Source organism: Typopeltis vanoorti, chromosome 5 (assembly GCF_054136105.1).
Source record: "Typopeltis vanoorti isolate ZY-2024b chromosome 5, IOZ_Tvanoo_1.0, whole genome shotgun sequence".
NCBI classification, from domain to species: Eukaryota; Metazoa; Arthropoda; class Arachnida; order Uropygi; family Thelyphonidae; genus Typopeltis; species Typopeltis vanoorti.
This window is the reverse complement of record NC_143553.1, coordinates 98,473,800-98,490,319: the sequence shown is the minus strand read 5'-3', so window position 1 is coordinate 98,490,319 and position 16,520 is coordinate 98,473,800. Positions and strand designations below refer to the sequence as shown.

At 33.3% G+C, this 16,520-nt stretch overlaps 1 protein-coding gene across 1 annotated transcript in view; it reads right to left on the bottom strand.

The window, feature by feature from the left end:
- The window catches only part of CysRS-m (cysteine--tRNA ligase-like protein, mitochondrial), a 200,489-nt gene that overhangs the window by 34,059 nt on the left and 149,910 nt on the right, over window positions 1-16,520 (bottom strand). The window contains exons 12-13 of the mRNA XM_090393279.1: window positions 15,116-15,228; window positions 1,307-1,390 (exon numbers count right to left, since the gene is read on the bottom strand). Of these exons, the coding sequence (XP_090249405.1) occupies window positions 1,307-1,390; window positions 15,116-15,228 (197 nt within the window). The remainder of the gene's footprint in view (window positions 1-1,306; window positions 1,391-15,115; window positions 15,229-16,520) is intronic.

The window sequence follows — 16,520 nt, the reverse complement described above, 5'->3', positions numbered from 1 at the left end:
AACCTTAATGTACTATGAGGGAGTGGGAGGGGTCTGGAAAGTTCTGATAAACACCTAGAACAAAAATGATATTATTAAAGCAGCTTATATAACCACAAGAAGGAACATATGAGGACATAAGAATATGAGTTACCTTCATAACACTGCTACTAGTATGTTCTTTCTTGTGGTTATATCAATTGCTTTAATATGATTTTGTTCTAGGTGTTTATCAGAACTTTCCAGATCCCCTCCTCGTATATAAGCTTTACAACTTTTCATGGCTGAATGGCATATATGTATACAGTGCTTTTTTTCTGGGAAAAAAGGTGCCGGTACTCACCATGAAGATGTTATTACAGCAACTTCCACACTTTCAACATATCCTCTGATGTCCTCGTCGTCTCTGGATCGCTTCTTGCTTTTGGTATCAATTGCAGAATGATGACCTCAGAGCAGCCATGAGTCCACATATTTGCTAGGGATGAACTGAGTGAGAGGAGGTCCTACTATACTGATGAACATTAGTGCAGAAGTTGTCCATACAAGCAGAGATGACCTAGATAAAGTTACTATAAGATTCACCTGAGAGAAACCCCTTTCACATTCACTGGAAGATATTGCAATTGTGCCCAAAGTGTGCTTTAAAGGAAGTAGTATCCGGGACTTTATTTTTTTGAAGATATTCACGGAAACCATGAACTGCTTCTCTTTCATTTAAGCGAAATTTGCGGGCTAACTTTTTAATTTCAGCTTCACCAAATGTCAGATGCTTCCCAGGATTTTCTGGCCAATACTTGGAATCTAAAATCTTAACACATTCAGGCAAATTAGCATCATCTCCTTCAAGCAGGCGCTTTCCAACAGCTTCTTTCAGACTTTTAAAGAAAGCAGATGAACTTATTGCTAGTTCTCTGTTTTACAGGATTACAAGTAGATTCAACAATTTCTGCTTCTTCAGCCTTCTTTTTTTACTCATTGGCATAAAGTAACTACTTATTTTACTCATTTTAAACAGTGATTGCACTGATTTAACTTGGATTAATTCAAAACTCACGTGAACACCTGCCTGTTGCAGAGTGAATATAGAACTGATACACTGAGGTACCAACTTATGAGTAATCAAAACTGAAAATCAATTCGTGAACACAGTACCATCTACCAGAATATTCATAATAAATTTACCACTTTCAATAAATCACAAATTTTTAAAAACTTAAGAAAAAAGGTGCTGGTACCGCGTACCATTGCATACCGCCAGGAAAAAAACACTGTATGCATATAACAAAGTAATTTAAAGGTAATTATCTTCATGCAGTTTCCTTACTGAGTTATCACGCTTAGCAAGACTTGGTTTTATTGCTTCAAAGGATCTGATTTCATGGAGATACCATGAAGGCTTTACTGCATCCTAAAAGAAATCACAATGAAATTTTCAATTTTAATAAAGACTCTCTCTCTCCTGATTGTAAAAATATAAAGTCTACTGCTACAACTTCATAAATTATCACAAACATAATTATATCAGCAAATTCTACTTTCAAGATGTTTAAAAAGTAATATTTTTACAAGCAGTTTTTTAATGACCAATAAAAGGAGATTGATTCCAAAAATTATTTTTGTAACCATAGATATTTAAAAATTTAAAGTCGGGTAGAACCCATGCAAAATGTACCAAGTTTGGTTTCAATGGAATAAATTGGAAGAAATATGTGGCCCATCTTCATTTTCTGGTATATATCATGAAGAGATATATCATTACTATTACTCAGCTAACAGAAAGATGCAGAGAATACCAGATTCCACTTTGTCTTCTTTTTATAGATTTTAAAAAGGCATTTGACACTGTGGAGCATAATGCAGTATTCCAAGCTTTAATAGAACAAGGCGAAGAAAAAGCATACATCCAACTCATAAAAGATATCTACAAAGAAAGCACAACAAATATAATAGCACCCTTTTCAATCATCCGATTAAAATTAATTTAAGTAGAGGAGTATGTCAGGGTGATGTCTTATCACCTAATCTCTTCACATCTGCTCTGGACAGCATCATTCGAAAAATTGACATGAAAGATGGAATAAACATTGATGGTGAAATATTAAATATCCTATTATTCGCCGATGATGTGGTATTAATATCTCACTCACCCAAACTCTTAGAATCAATGCTGAATAATATAAGCCAAAACTGCCAAAAAATTGGATTGGAAATACACCCTGACAAAACAAGATGGATGAAAAACAAATACTGTAAAGATCATACAATCACTCTAGAATCTCACACCATCGAAAAAGTTGAAGAATACATCTACCTCGGCCAGTCCATAAAAATGAATAATGATATATCAAACGAAATAGCAAGGAGAAAAAGAGCTGCTTGGATAGCCTTCAACAAAATAAAATCAACAATTACCAACCAAAACATAGATATAGACATAAGAGCCCATCTTTTCAATAGTCATATCTTACCAGCATTAACTTATGGCAGTGAAACATGGAACACAACTTTAAAAGAAGAACAAAGCTTAACAACAACTCAACGTGCAACAGAAAGAAGAATATGCAATATAAACAAAATAGACCACATAAGACACACAGAAATCAGGAAGAAGTCTGGACTCACAGATATAATAAAAACAATCTACATCAGGGTTACAAACTGGTATCCGAGAGATACCAAAAGGAAACTTGGAAGACCAGCCTTAAGGTGGGAAGACCCAATGATTAAGAAAGTTGGAAGAAAATGGAGAAGAAAGGCCCAAGACAGGAATAGCTGGACTCTTTACGACCTGCAGTCATGGAGAAATCCGGACCGAAACCACAGGTCCATCAAGGTAATCATGAAGAGGTGGATCAGATTTAATGATAGCCTAAAAATATTTCATGACCAGTTTTGTGACTAGTCTCCCTCAAAGTCTTCCATTCTATCCTACCTTGAGCTTTTCTCTACCATGGAGTACCAACCATCTCTTTAGTCTCACTCTCCCAACATCTCTTTGGCCTTGCTATATATAGATTTCTTTCTGTCTCTGGTGGTACCATTCAGATATCATCTTTGTCCATTTTCCAGTGTTACTTTTTGCAATATATGACCTGTCTGTTGCCACTTGGATCATTTCATGGATGTCAAAATGTCTCTAAGCCTGGTCTGAGTTCTAACCCAAGTATTACACTTCTTAAATGATAATAGTTCTCAACTTTGCTGTCAATTTTTTTAGTCAAGTCCATGTTTAGCTTCCATATGTCATAATCAGAAATATACAAAGCTGAATATTTTTCTTTTAAGACAGACTGGGATATATCCTTTAACTGTTTTACAGTATTTTCCAAAGGCTACCCAGCCAAGCTGAATTCTTTGTATAACATCTTCCTCACAGCCTCCCTTTACTGTGATCTTTCTTTAGCTAGATAAACATAAGAGGCTACCAAGTCAAATACTGGTTTGTTCTTTGTTTTGTCTTTGTTTATATTTATTTTTGTTTTGTTTATATTATTTTATTAGATTTTTCTTTTGTCTTTGTTTATATTTAATCCTTTCTATTTAATTTCTGTATTATTCATTTAATTGATCATTTCTTGAAATTCCACTGGATTGCTGAAAAGGAACAATGTCATCCAGAGTATTTTAATAATATGGTGATACACCAACTTGTAGATAAAAAAATATGACTTCTGCATTGATTTAGCTCTCAATGTCTTGAGAGGCCTAGCTCCCGCTGACACCTCAGTAAGAGTCAAACTGATCTGGATAATGATCTCCCCATAATATATAGCAATATAAATGTCTGAAATGAAGTGCTTTGCATTATGGGATATAATAATAAGAAAATATTTGATGTAAAGTTGCCTGCATATGCAAGTAGCCTAGACCTGAAGTTATTTCATGTGCAAACTTTGTTTGCTCATGTTTCGGTAAAGGATTAAAACAAGAATATAATTCCTTATTTAGTATACTTTACTTTGTAACCAAACAAAGTAAGTCAAGCAGGTATCCGAGGAAAAAAATAAGCTATAAACAAAATAGAAATAAATATCACAAAGATGTTCTGGAGACTACTGAAAAATCTTTGAAATGAAGTACTGTAAGAGAAATCAGAAATGATAAAAGTGCCAAAAAAAACTGAAAATATTCTGGATGTTGGATTAATTACTTTGACAGAATGTTAAATGAAAAACAAGCAGCAACAGAACAGTAGTAAAAAGTATTTAAGAGGAATGCAATCAGAGTGCATGTCAATACTTTAAGTAGTAAAATTAATAACGGAAAACTCGCGTACAAAGATTATTTAATAGTATAATTTTTGCCTGTGTGTGTCACAGGCATCTTCAGTACATTTTAAGCTCAAATTAAACAATAACTGACAATTCCAAAAAGCGCCACCTAAGTAGCTGGTGTAAGATAACTAAAAAGGTCAATAAATTTCCTAACAAAATGTATACAATAAAAGTTAGGAAAGATTAGCTGATTTATAAAGTACTATCTCCCATAAAGAGGATAGATGTAAGCCATTGGATCTATCTAAGTTAGGAGAATGAAGTAAAGTTTCACATGTTTCTTTATAAAGGCATTCCATGAGGAACCAACTTTTGTGAAGGACTCTTGTCGTTTTCCAATGAACTCTATGTCTAGTGAAGATGGCATGTTCAGCAAGTCCAGACTTTTCAGGTTTAAAGTATTCAATATAAGATTGGTGTTCTTCTAGCCGAATAGAGGCAGATCTTCCTGTTTGTCCGAAATAAGATAATCCACAAGAGCACGGAATCTGGTAGACACCTGGATAATTAAGATGTGGAAGCTTGTCCTTAGGAGAAGTGGGAAAGGTGGAGATATTTCTAAACGGTCGAAAGGCAACAAAAATATTCAGTGGTTTTTAAAACTTTTGCTATACGTTCACTAATGCCTTGTACATAAGGGATAGGAATGCGCGTTATTTCTTCTATATTTGAAGAGGAAGACATTAAAACTACTCAAAGCTCTTTTAATAAAGCAATTCTTATAACCATTAAATAGAAAGGAAGAAGTTATATATTGCAGTTCTTTCTGTAAAAGATCATCTGAAGAACAAAAGGAGTGGGCCTGATGAACCAGTGTTTTAATAGTTCCTGCCTTTTGACTGGGATGGTGATGATATTCAGCATGGATATAATGGCCTGTACAAGTCTTCTTTCTATAGACTGAGAAATGTAGATTACCATCTGGTTGGCGAAGAATTAGAAGATCTAAAATGGAACACCTTTATAAAGAAACATGTGAAACTTTACTTCATTCTCCTAACTTAAATAGATCTGACAGCTTACGTCTATCCCCTTTATGGGAGATAGTACTTTATAAATCAGCTAATCTTTCCTAACTTTTTATTGTATACATTTTTTTTTTTTTTTGTTAGGAAATTTATTGACCTTTTTAGTTATCTTACACCAGCTACTTAGGTGGCGCTTTTTGGAATTGTCAGTTATTGTTTAATTTCAGCTTAAAATGTACTGAAGATACCTGTGACACACAAGCGAAAATTATACTATTAAATAATCTTTGTACGTGAGTTTTCCGTTATTAATTTTGTATCGATATGTCTACTCACGGTATACCTCTTTTAAAATTTAAGTAGTAAAAGCCATGAAATATCTACAATGTGGAAAAGCAGTTACACTGGTGTATAAAAGCTAAGGACGAATGCTTTTTTTTTTATCTGTATATGAAAACATTTTCATGACTTCAGCCAAATGTGGACATAAATTTATTGCCAGCATACTAATAAATTATATTACACAAAAAATGTGTTATAAATTTCATACAAGTTAAATTGCAATATGTTTTTGGCAAACGTTACAAAAGTTAAGGAATTAATGTACAGTACTTAGAGAAAACTATGTGGAGAAACATTTCAGTATGGAATATAATATATTTCTTGAACTACGATGCAGCTCTCACAATGTAATACCATGCTTAACAACAAATGATTCAGAAGCAAACTGACCTACTCCTCCTTCAGAGCAAGAAGGATAAGGCCTTGTTTGTTTTCTGGAGGGGAATTTCGAGTGTCAATATGCCTCCCTATTGCACCCCAAGTATGTTCTATGGAGCTGAGATCGTAGGAGCTTGCTGGCCACTCAATTTGATTAATATCCCGTCTCCACTCTCGTGTACAATGTGGTGGCATTGTCATCCATAAAAATGAATTCTTCGCCTACAGCACCACAGAACAATTGAACATGATGTCGAAGGATTTCGTTGCAGTATCATTCACCAGTCAGAGTCTCTTTTTCTGGTACTTGTAATTTGGTGCATCCATTAAGTATAATGCCTCCCCAGCACCACCATATCTATCCCTTTCGAGAACATTCTCGTGATGGTAAGCAGAATCACTTTCATGCCAGACTAAGTGTCATCTAGAATAGGAGGAAAAACTAAAATCACTCATCTGTAAAGAGTGCATTAGCCCACTGGTGTCTTGTCCAATTTTTATGGATACAACACCACTGAAAACATGCTCTACAATGAGCTATGAATAAAGGGACACAAACTACAGGCCTTAAGACTTACTTTTCCCAGAAGTCTTGCCACATTTGTCAAGATATTCATGAACTTAGACATTTGCTTGGATGGAGCTGACTTGCAAGTTGACCTGGCATGGTGTGCCAATTATGTTTTGCTGTTATAACCAAAAATCTGTTTTCATGTTCTGTGGTAGAGTGAGGATGACCTCTTAGCAAATGTTTGGAATAGAACACATTCCAGTGGTTTGAAACACTGTCCAGAGCCTGGATACAACACTATGCAAGATTCCAAACTCTCTGGCAATATCAGTAATTCTGCGGCCTTTTTCAAGCTTTCCAATAATTCTTCCCTGTGTGAAATCATCTAGATGATGTCTTTGAGACATTACAAAACATCTGCAACTTCATTCCTTCACAAAAAGAGCCTCCTTCAAACATATTTTCGTTTAGCATAGCCTTTGGCCTTTCATCCTGTTGAATGCTACCAATGACCCCTTTGCACGCAATTTGAAAATTTGAATGTGTACCCATCAAAATCGTCAGTTATACAAATTGCCACAATCTGATTCATCTGAATTTGTGGTTGCAATCTTAAGAAACAGTGTTCATCCTTTGGTTTTGGATTTGGACACTAGTGTAAAAAAGGCATTTCCCTACTGAGTGTTCCAGGAAATAAGATTTATTCAAGCATACTTAAGAAAAGGTTTTTCTCAATGCAGATTGGAATGTTCTTCCTCATATTTGTTTATGGTAATTCACTAATGAAGAAATATTTAAATTGGTTACATTTGTATGTTGGCTGTTTAAATCTTGCTGTTGTTTCAGTCTGTGAATGACCATAAGGCTTTCTTCATTCATTTACAGAATGCATTTAGCTGAGATGTTGGTAATCCTCTTCAGCACATCAAATATCAGGATTTATATAACTAGAAAGTTCAGATTTATATTTAGAAACTGATTTTGAGAAAGTGCTAAGTGTTTTTATAAGCTGCTTGAATGTGCTCTCCAATTTTCTCTAAGAGCATAAATGCAGAATGCTTTAATGAATTTCTTGTTTTCAGTCTGATGGTTGAGAATAAGATTGCTGCCTCAACATATTTTTAAAAAATGTCAGCTGACGGATCAAAAAAAAGAAACCCATAGCTCACTGGAGTGATTGCTTGTGGGCCAAATCTCCATGTAATGGATTATGAAAATACTTTCTTTCTTAGTTATTACACAGTGATCAACACTCATTACGGTAAATTATGGAGACAACCATCCACTGTGTTAGAGTAATTAATTTAATATAAACCAAGAGAATTATGCAACATTTAGACCCTATTAAAGCCACCTGGAATACATATACACACAAATATATATAAAGAAACAAGCTACATTACAATCTACACAGAATGCAATGCATCAGTAATTTGATCAACCATTAACATGTCATGCTAGCCTGACATCTGGTTAAAAGAAAGTTTCTACAAAAACAAGGTATGGCCATGGGCTCACTACTATTCTCTCCAGTTGCCAACTTTTACATGGAAGTTTTTGAGCAATGTCTTCTAGATATCTCTACTTTAAAACACAAAATTTGGTTCAGATATACTGATATTTTTGTTATTTGGCTCCAAAGCTTGCAAACTTTACATTCCTCAGCCACCTGAATTAACAACACAAGTTGTTTACCAATGAAGTTAAAAACCACAACATACTTCCATTTCTGGATGCACTTATCACACATCCTCCCTTTGACAGTCCATTATTGTCAATAATAATACATTGGCTTTCAAAAAAGACAATAATACATTGGCTTTCTTCCTGTCCCCATTCTACCTTTCAGCAGATCTGGTTTCCTTCGCTTTTGGCAGCAGCTGTACCACAGTAGATTACCTACAGGACACCCTTTTAGCTACTTCATGAGAGGAATAGCCTTCTCTATTCAAAGCTTGAATCACACTTTTTCTGTGAGGTGTTAACTGCATATAACTAGCCATTGTGATCTCAGCACAAAAATGTGAAAACTAGCTCTTGCTGTCTACGTATAGCATAAAAAATTCTGATACAATAGCAGCAACTATTACATTATAAGTGTGGACAGACTTATGTGTTCGTCGAACATGTTGTTTATTTTTTAACGATATATATTAGAGCACAGAAACTAAGTAAATAATTAATTTATTAACTTATTGCTGATATTTCGCTGGTGTTATAACCAGCATCTTCAAAGCACAAAAACACAGTTTGTCACAATATGTGAGATTATAACAACATGGTGTAATCAACGGAATAGTTAAACAAAATTGTAGCAGCAACACAAAGACTAGAGTCCTGATTTTTGGCGCCCTCTATCTGAAAAAAAAAAATCTAGTTTTTTCTTAAGATGACTGTCTCCCAGATCTTAGGCAAGTTAATACAGCCATATTTGTTGAGATTTGGAGTGTGTTTCAGGGCTTCTGTCACCTCTAAGAACAATCTCTCTGACTTGTAAGAGCTTCTGTGCAGTACTTTTGTGTTTTTCCAGTTGATCCTGTGTGCAGGGGTATCGAGAGCATGGTCTGCTAGGCCCGACTTGCCATAGTGATAATTCCGGACGTATCTTTTGTGTTTGCTGATGTTCACAGTTCTTCCTGTTTGACCACAGTAGGCTTGATTACATGAGCAGGGTACTTGGTAGACTCCTGGATGTGATAAAGGGGGAGTGCTGTCCTTTGGTGAGCAGATAAGGGTTGCTAATTTGCTACATGGTCTGAATGTAGTGCGTAGTTTATGTTTATTAAGAATTTCTGATATTTCGCTGGTGTTATAACCAGGGAAATATCAGCAATAAGTTAATAAATTAATTATTCACTTAGTTTCTGTGTTCTAATATATACCGTTAAAAAATAAACAACATATTACATTATACAGAAACCCATGGAAATGATAAATGATGCAGTACAATGAAATATCTAATGATAAACCAATGAAATGACCATTTAACTACTAAAAACTATATTTATGTAAGGTGATGCGGTTTCTATGAACATGAATGTATATATTAAAAAGCAGATGTCATAGGGTACAACATCCTTGCCATATCCCTATTGACATGTCTTTCCATTCTTATATTTGTTCTAATTTGATTGCTATTTTATTTCCTGTCTATATTTCTTGAATAGGCTGTAAGAGCTGGTTTGGTATATTTAGAGGATGATGAATGTGTGAACTGCATTGCCAGAGGTGATTGTGAATGCTTCGTCTGTGAATGAATTTAAGGAGAAGTATGATAAGTATTGTGTGAATAATGGTTTGTGTCAATGTAGGGTCTCATGCAATGAGTCTTCTGACTCCATCAAGACACCGTTATAATAATAATATTTTAAATAACTGTTGTCTGTTAATTTTATCAAAGGCTTTTTTCATAATGAAGACCACGTGTTTCTTTGTGAAATTATCTTCGCTTTTCAATTAATATTTTTAGAGCAAAAATTGAGTCTATGCAAGATTGGCTTTTTCAGAATCTATTCTGTTCTCTACAATACTGTTTAGTTTTTTTTTTAATATTCCTGCATTTAGCAGACTAATTCCCCAATAGTCATTGCAGTCATCTTTATTTCCTTTTTGTATAAATTTGAATAACCAGTGCATTTTTCCAAGAGTGGAGTTTTTCAGAAATTCAGACCATGGTAAAGAATTTTAGAAGTCTTTCATTAAAATTTTCACCTGCATTGAAATACAAACATGTAGAGTTCCATGTTCGTATTGTCTTCTCCTGGTGTTTTCCTATTTTTCATCTTATTTATTGTATTTTTTAGTTCTGACATCATAATATTTTCTGTTAGATCATTCTTTGTTGTATCACATTTTACTTCTTTATTATCATCAGTCCAGAGATTTTGAAAATAAATTACTCATTTTTCCATATCTATTGTTTGTATTTTTACATTTTCTTTTATTTCTTTGTTCATGTATTTTATTATTCTGTAGGTTGTTGGTTGTAGCTTAGTTGCATCCTTTTCTAGTTCAGTTACAAACTTGTTCCATCTCTCTCTCTCTATGTTTTTTCTCTACTTCTTGTTTTGTAATTGCACTGTTTCTTTTGTACTCTATTTTTGCTTCTACTGTCTTGGAATTGAGACATTTCTAGTGACTTTTTTTTATTTTAATATATATATATTTTTTTCTTTTCTATGCCTATGTCCCAGTTTCGTAGTCCTCTTTTTCTATTCCAGATACTCTTTATTCTTAAGCTTTCTGTTGCTGCTTTTGTCTGGATTTGTTTCAGATTTTCCCATTCCTCTCCTATGCCATTTGATTCATGTGTGGTTTCTGTTTTTAAATCTATGCATTTCTGATACTGTTGCCTAGTATAGGGATCTTGTAATGAAGAAAGTTTGTAACTCTGTTGATAGTTATTTTCCACCTTATTTATTTTTAGCCATTTTGGTTTAAATCTAATTTTTGCCAAAATCATATGAAGTAATGTTCAGAGCTTAATTCAAAGCCATTCTCATATTTAGGATTAACTTGGCTAATTTAAAATTTGTGATAAGGTAGTCAATAAATGATTTACATCCTCTAGTTAACCATGTATATTTATGCATCTCTTTATGTTTAAATACAGAATTCATTATTCTCATAATATTATAAATGACAAAACGTCACAGTTTGTGTTCATCCTGATTACATGTATCTTCACCCAATCTCCCTATGTTTATCTTGTATTTTTTTTTTTCTTATTCTGGCATTTACACATTTACAATACATTAGCTGCTAGTAGTAAAGTCTGTTTTATCTATAACTTTCTGCAGTTCTTAGTAAAAGGTTTTACCCTCTTCTGGTGCATATGCCCCAAATACTGTTATGTGACTTCTTAATGTTTTGAGTCTAATTTCTATTAGTCTTTCAGTCTAGTAGTTATAATATATAATATTGTTCTTCATAGATTTGTGTATCATTATACCTGCTTTTGCTCTTTTTTTTTTTTATAGATTTGTATATTTTTTCCTTTGGTACCTTTTTTGCTTTTTCTTTGTTTCAGTTACTATACATATCTTTATACTGGCTTGGTTTAATTGTTCATCAAGTTCGTCTTCTTTGTATGCAATGCACCTTACATTCCAGGTTGCAATTTTTCATTATATATTCCTTCTTTCATTTTCGTTTACCTTTTCCTGAATCATTGTCATTTCCTTGATAGTTCATCTGGCTTTTCTTTGGCTGGGTAAGCTTAGGCAGTCCAAGTCCTAACAGCATTTGCTGTTAGGACTTGGACTGCCTAAGGTTATACTGCCAATACCTAGTCATCAATGTCTCGTTTGTACTTTCAGAAAAGGATGGACAATGAGAAGACAAAGTCAGCATTTGAATGGGAGAAGCTACATACTGCCCTTCATCACTCCTTTACACCCCATAAATGTGTACCACCACCCAAAACAAAAATCTGCAGTCATTAATACCCTCGAAAACAGAATAACAATCATTTTCTCCAATGGACAAGCCTGCATGAATTATAAGTTATCAGCAATACTTTTATAAAATAATGGCTACAGCAAAATACTATCAATAAAATTCATTACAAGACTACAACTAAAAATAAGTCTGGATTACCATAAAACCATAGCTATTCCATGCAATAAAGGGATATCAGAAAAAATAAAAAATAGAATATACACAAATACAACTGTGATATCACTTTTAAACCTCTACAAATCAAAGAACATACTTAACTCTTGCAAGGATTCTCCCCAACACACACACACACAGGGTAAACCCAGTGGGTTTACCCTGGAATGTATCACATCCAATGCACTTGTAACTTGCCATATATTGGTGAATCCACACACACAATTCCAATTTTGCAAAAGGAACACAAATGACATATCAAATTTAATAATTATGGAAAAATTGGGTCCTTCTGATATGCCCTGGACACCATACAGAAATTACTGGAAAGATACCTGTTCCTTACATCATACCAAGACAATTTGGTATGAATGCAAATTTAAAGAATCTTCCCAAAAGCTAGATCCTATTAAAATACCTGTCCCTCAGGCTCACATTTTATGCTCCACATATGCTCTTTTGGAACAAAACCATCAACACACTAAATCCACCTCCTCTCTCTCTCTCTCTCTCTCTCTCTCTCTATATATATATATATATATATATAATGATTCTAACTCCTCTCATTTTATAGAAAAGATAAGACAGTCAATTCCTCACTATAGCAAATGCTGTTATAGTGAATTCACTCACTATAACCAATTACTGAAAAGTCCTGGCCCAAGTCTCTCATAGCATCAGTTTATGATGAAAGAAATTTACTATACCAAACTTTCCACTAGAGCAAACTGCTTCTTTGCTAGTGGAAATTTTCCCAATCTAGGAACATCTTGTTAATCATCTCACATGGTTGTTATATATATATATATATATATATATATTGTTCTGCAAAGTAACTATCAAACTTCTATAGTGTATTCTAGAGATCATTTTAAACAGAAAAGTCCATATACTCTAGGTCAATTCAACAGCATTATCATATTATAGAAAAAGTACCCATTTTACAAAAATTACTATGTCAAAGTAATGTACTGTAATTTTATTCTTCTGCTAATAACATTGCTTAATTAACTTTCCATGATTACGATGACTTCAAATTAGGCATCTGCAAGCATGCTACAACACATTGCTCCACTAACTATTCCCAATGCATATGGACAATTTCATTTATGATGTCTTAGTAACTTTTTTTTTTTAATCACTTTATCAGCTACTGCCATGTTTTCAGTTTACTGCATATTTGAGACTCACTCTAAATCTGAGATAATTGCATAGGAAGAAGTCCAATGGAGATAGGTCAGGTGATTAAGAGGACCATTGCACAAATCCACCTTTTCCTATTCACCTACTGGAAAATATGCATGAGGGAAACTGTCACTTCTCTGCTAATGCATTCGTGGTGCTCCATCAAGCTATATCCACATTTGGTAATGTGTTACAAGCAGAATCAGTATGTCACAATATCAGTTAAATTGCTGATACTATGACATACTGTGCAGCTTGTCTCCTTATATAAATATGTATACCCCAGATGACCTTAAGAAGAAGGTTAAAATGCTATTACACTAACACTGTAGAGACATAACTTACCATAATGAAGCTTTCAAGCTTGTTTTAGATGGGAGTGACATTTAGATGAGATTTAAGACAGATGACTTATCTAAATCATATACTTTCATACTAAAACTAGATAAAGTCTAGAAATATTGCTGAAATACATTAGCGAATCTTCCTACAAAACAAATGTATGGTATAAATTCATTCTGACAACTTCTTTATGAAGAAAATTTCATTGAAACAAGGTTCTCTGAGTCTTGATCCCAGCGATTAGTGTAGAATTAGAATCCTTTGATGGACCTAAATCTCTCATTAGATTATTTAATTTGCTTTGTGTGCACAGTTGTGATTCACTCTCAGTTTCCTGGCTAATAAGATTGACTTTTATTGATGATGCTAATATCACATCTGAATCAGATAAAACAACTGTATTATTAAGTGATTCTAGATGGGAAGGAATAGGCAGGTGATGCTCATGAATCAAAATATGACATTATACAGACAGAGAAGATTTGGATAGGAAATGTCTTTCTATTCATAGTATGCCTTGAACACTGGTTAGACAAAAACAACAATCTTTTATGACTTTTTGGTTCATGTCTCACTAATGAATAGCAAAAGAAAGAAAGAAAGAAAGAGAATTCTTTTAGGTTGATCTATTTCATCAGCTATTCAAGATGTGAAGCAAAATTTACTTTGGCCCCACATTTTATCTTACTATGAATAATAAGATAATATTCTGCCTTTTCTTTTTTCATCAAACTACCACAGATATAAAATATGTCTAGATTAATCACATAAGCTCTTCATGACATAATGCAGAACTGCAAATTAAACAATGTGTTCAAAAAAAAAAAACAGACCCAGAATGACACATCCCAGTGATGTTCTGACCACTTATACTATTTTTTTTTCCTAGTCTCGGATATTCTTCATTTGCAAACTTGCACACTTTCATAATATATGATTGTTGACTTTCCCATTACAACAGAATAAAATATTATTTTAACATTTTATACAAACATAAACAAATAAAAGAGTTGATGCCATTTGGTAAAGAATCAGTACATTATTATTATTATTATTATTACGTGACACCTCCAGGGAGCCGAAAGACTCATCGAGGGAGAGTATGAGCCAACAGCATCAAACGATTGACTCCCTTCCAACTACTAACTGCGCTCAAACTTGCGTAACTTTTTGATTGAGCCATTAGTAGCAGAGGTTCTACCAATCGACCAACTTTGCTGGCATGATAGGGAAAAACTTGTCTTCATGCTCAGTGTACTTGATTTACTTAAAAACAGCTAACAGAATTACTGAATAACCTTTTCAGATCTCATGAACTATGCAGGCCTGTGTGACATGCTGCAAATAACAGATTATGGAACTGTGGTATGACCATACCCACTTTAGAAATGGGAACATATTACTTAGTCTTGCAAAAAATTTTTCTGATTTGTTCTCCCTTCCATTTTCCTTCCTTTTTTGAAACTTAAAATGAATTACTTAATATCTTAAACTGAACTTCAATTCTAGTTTCAACTGACCTTGATTTTTACTCCAGCCTTAAATAATTCATCTCTAACACTGTCACATGCTTTCTGTAGTACTTCAATCTCCTTTGGATCTGGAAAATTAGATGAGTGTTCTGCTGCCTTTTCTGAATATATAAATGAAGTGATAAATGTTAGAAAAGATTAAATATATAATAAATTATACAAATCAGTGGCATATCTTGTGGAAATTAACATCATCATCAACCATTTTAGTAGTAGAGGTTCTATAACTTTCTATTCTAGACAGTGTGCTGGACAAAGGCCTTTCCCAAAGGAAATTAACATACCCACATGAATTTTAAAATCGAAAGGATTTTTATCAAAAATCATCTGTTTATTTTTTTAGAAAACAGTTTATGGATATCCTAGCTTTAAATCAAAAATTATGTTAAAATTTTTGGATGACTCAATTCCTTGCAAAAATAATTATAACATGAAATTCAGTATGGTAGTTTAAGAGTGTCAAAATAAAAAGAAGCAGTTTTGTGAATTCGATCCAGATATTATTTTGAATACAAAGAATGACCAAAAATAAGCAAAGTAAAAATGTCAGGTTAAACATTTTGTTTATCCTTTTCTCCTTTTGATTTAAATTGGACCAATTTTTATGCATTCATTATAACAAATTTGTGGGACAACTACTGTTCTAAGTAAAATAATTTTAATTACCTTAAAAAAAAAACTAACACAATTAAAAATGGCAAGCTAAAACAACATTGCACTAAGGCAAACTGTCTAATGTGGGGGGGGGATATAAATAAATAAAAAATTCGAAAGTCATAAAGTTTACATTTCTAATGCTCTTGATAGAAATCATGTAAAATCCTGCTTCCAAACATTAATATAATATAATGAAGAAATATTAGGTTAGTGGTTGCTAGTCCCATTATTCAAAAAATTATATCAAGAAGATTTTACACCTAGAATTATTCACAATAACCTAATAACCCCCAGAGCCCTTTTTGCTAGCATTAATAATTGTCCTTGTTACTGTAATAAATGCCAACTGCTGAATTATACCTGGCAATTTGGCAACTAGCATTATTCTGATAACAAAGAATTTATTCACCAGATTGATAGAGTTCAGTCACCACATTAAATTATAATGAGCATAGATTTAAAATCAATAGTTAAAAAGATTTTCAGACCTATTATTATAAAAAACCTAAAAATTCTGTTGCTAATATTAACTTTATTATTACTAGGCTTTTTTTTTTTTTAATATATTTATCCCATACATGGGAGGTACAAGAAGTACCTATAACACATTAGTGCTGTATGAGAGGTGCAGATAAGGATTATTAGATAACTGACTCTACAGAATCAATCAGCTCATCACAGGTGGTCATACTTAGCCAACAACATACAATATTTATCACATTCAACTTTAAAGTCA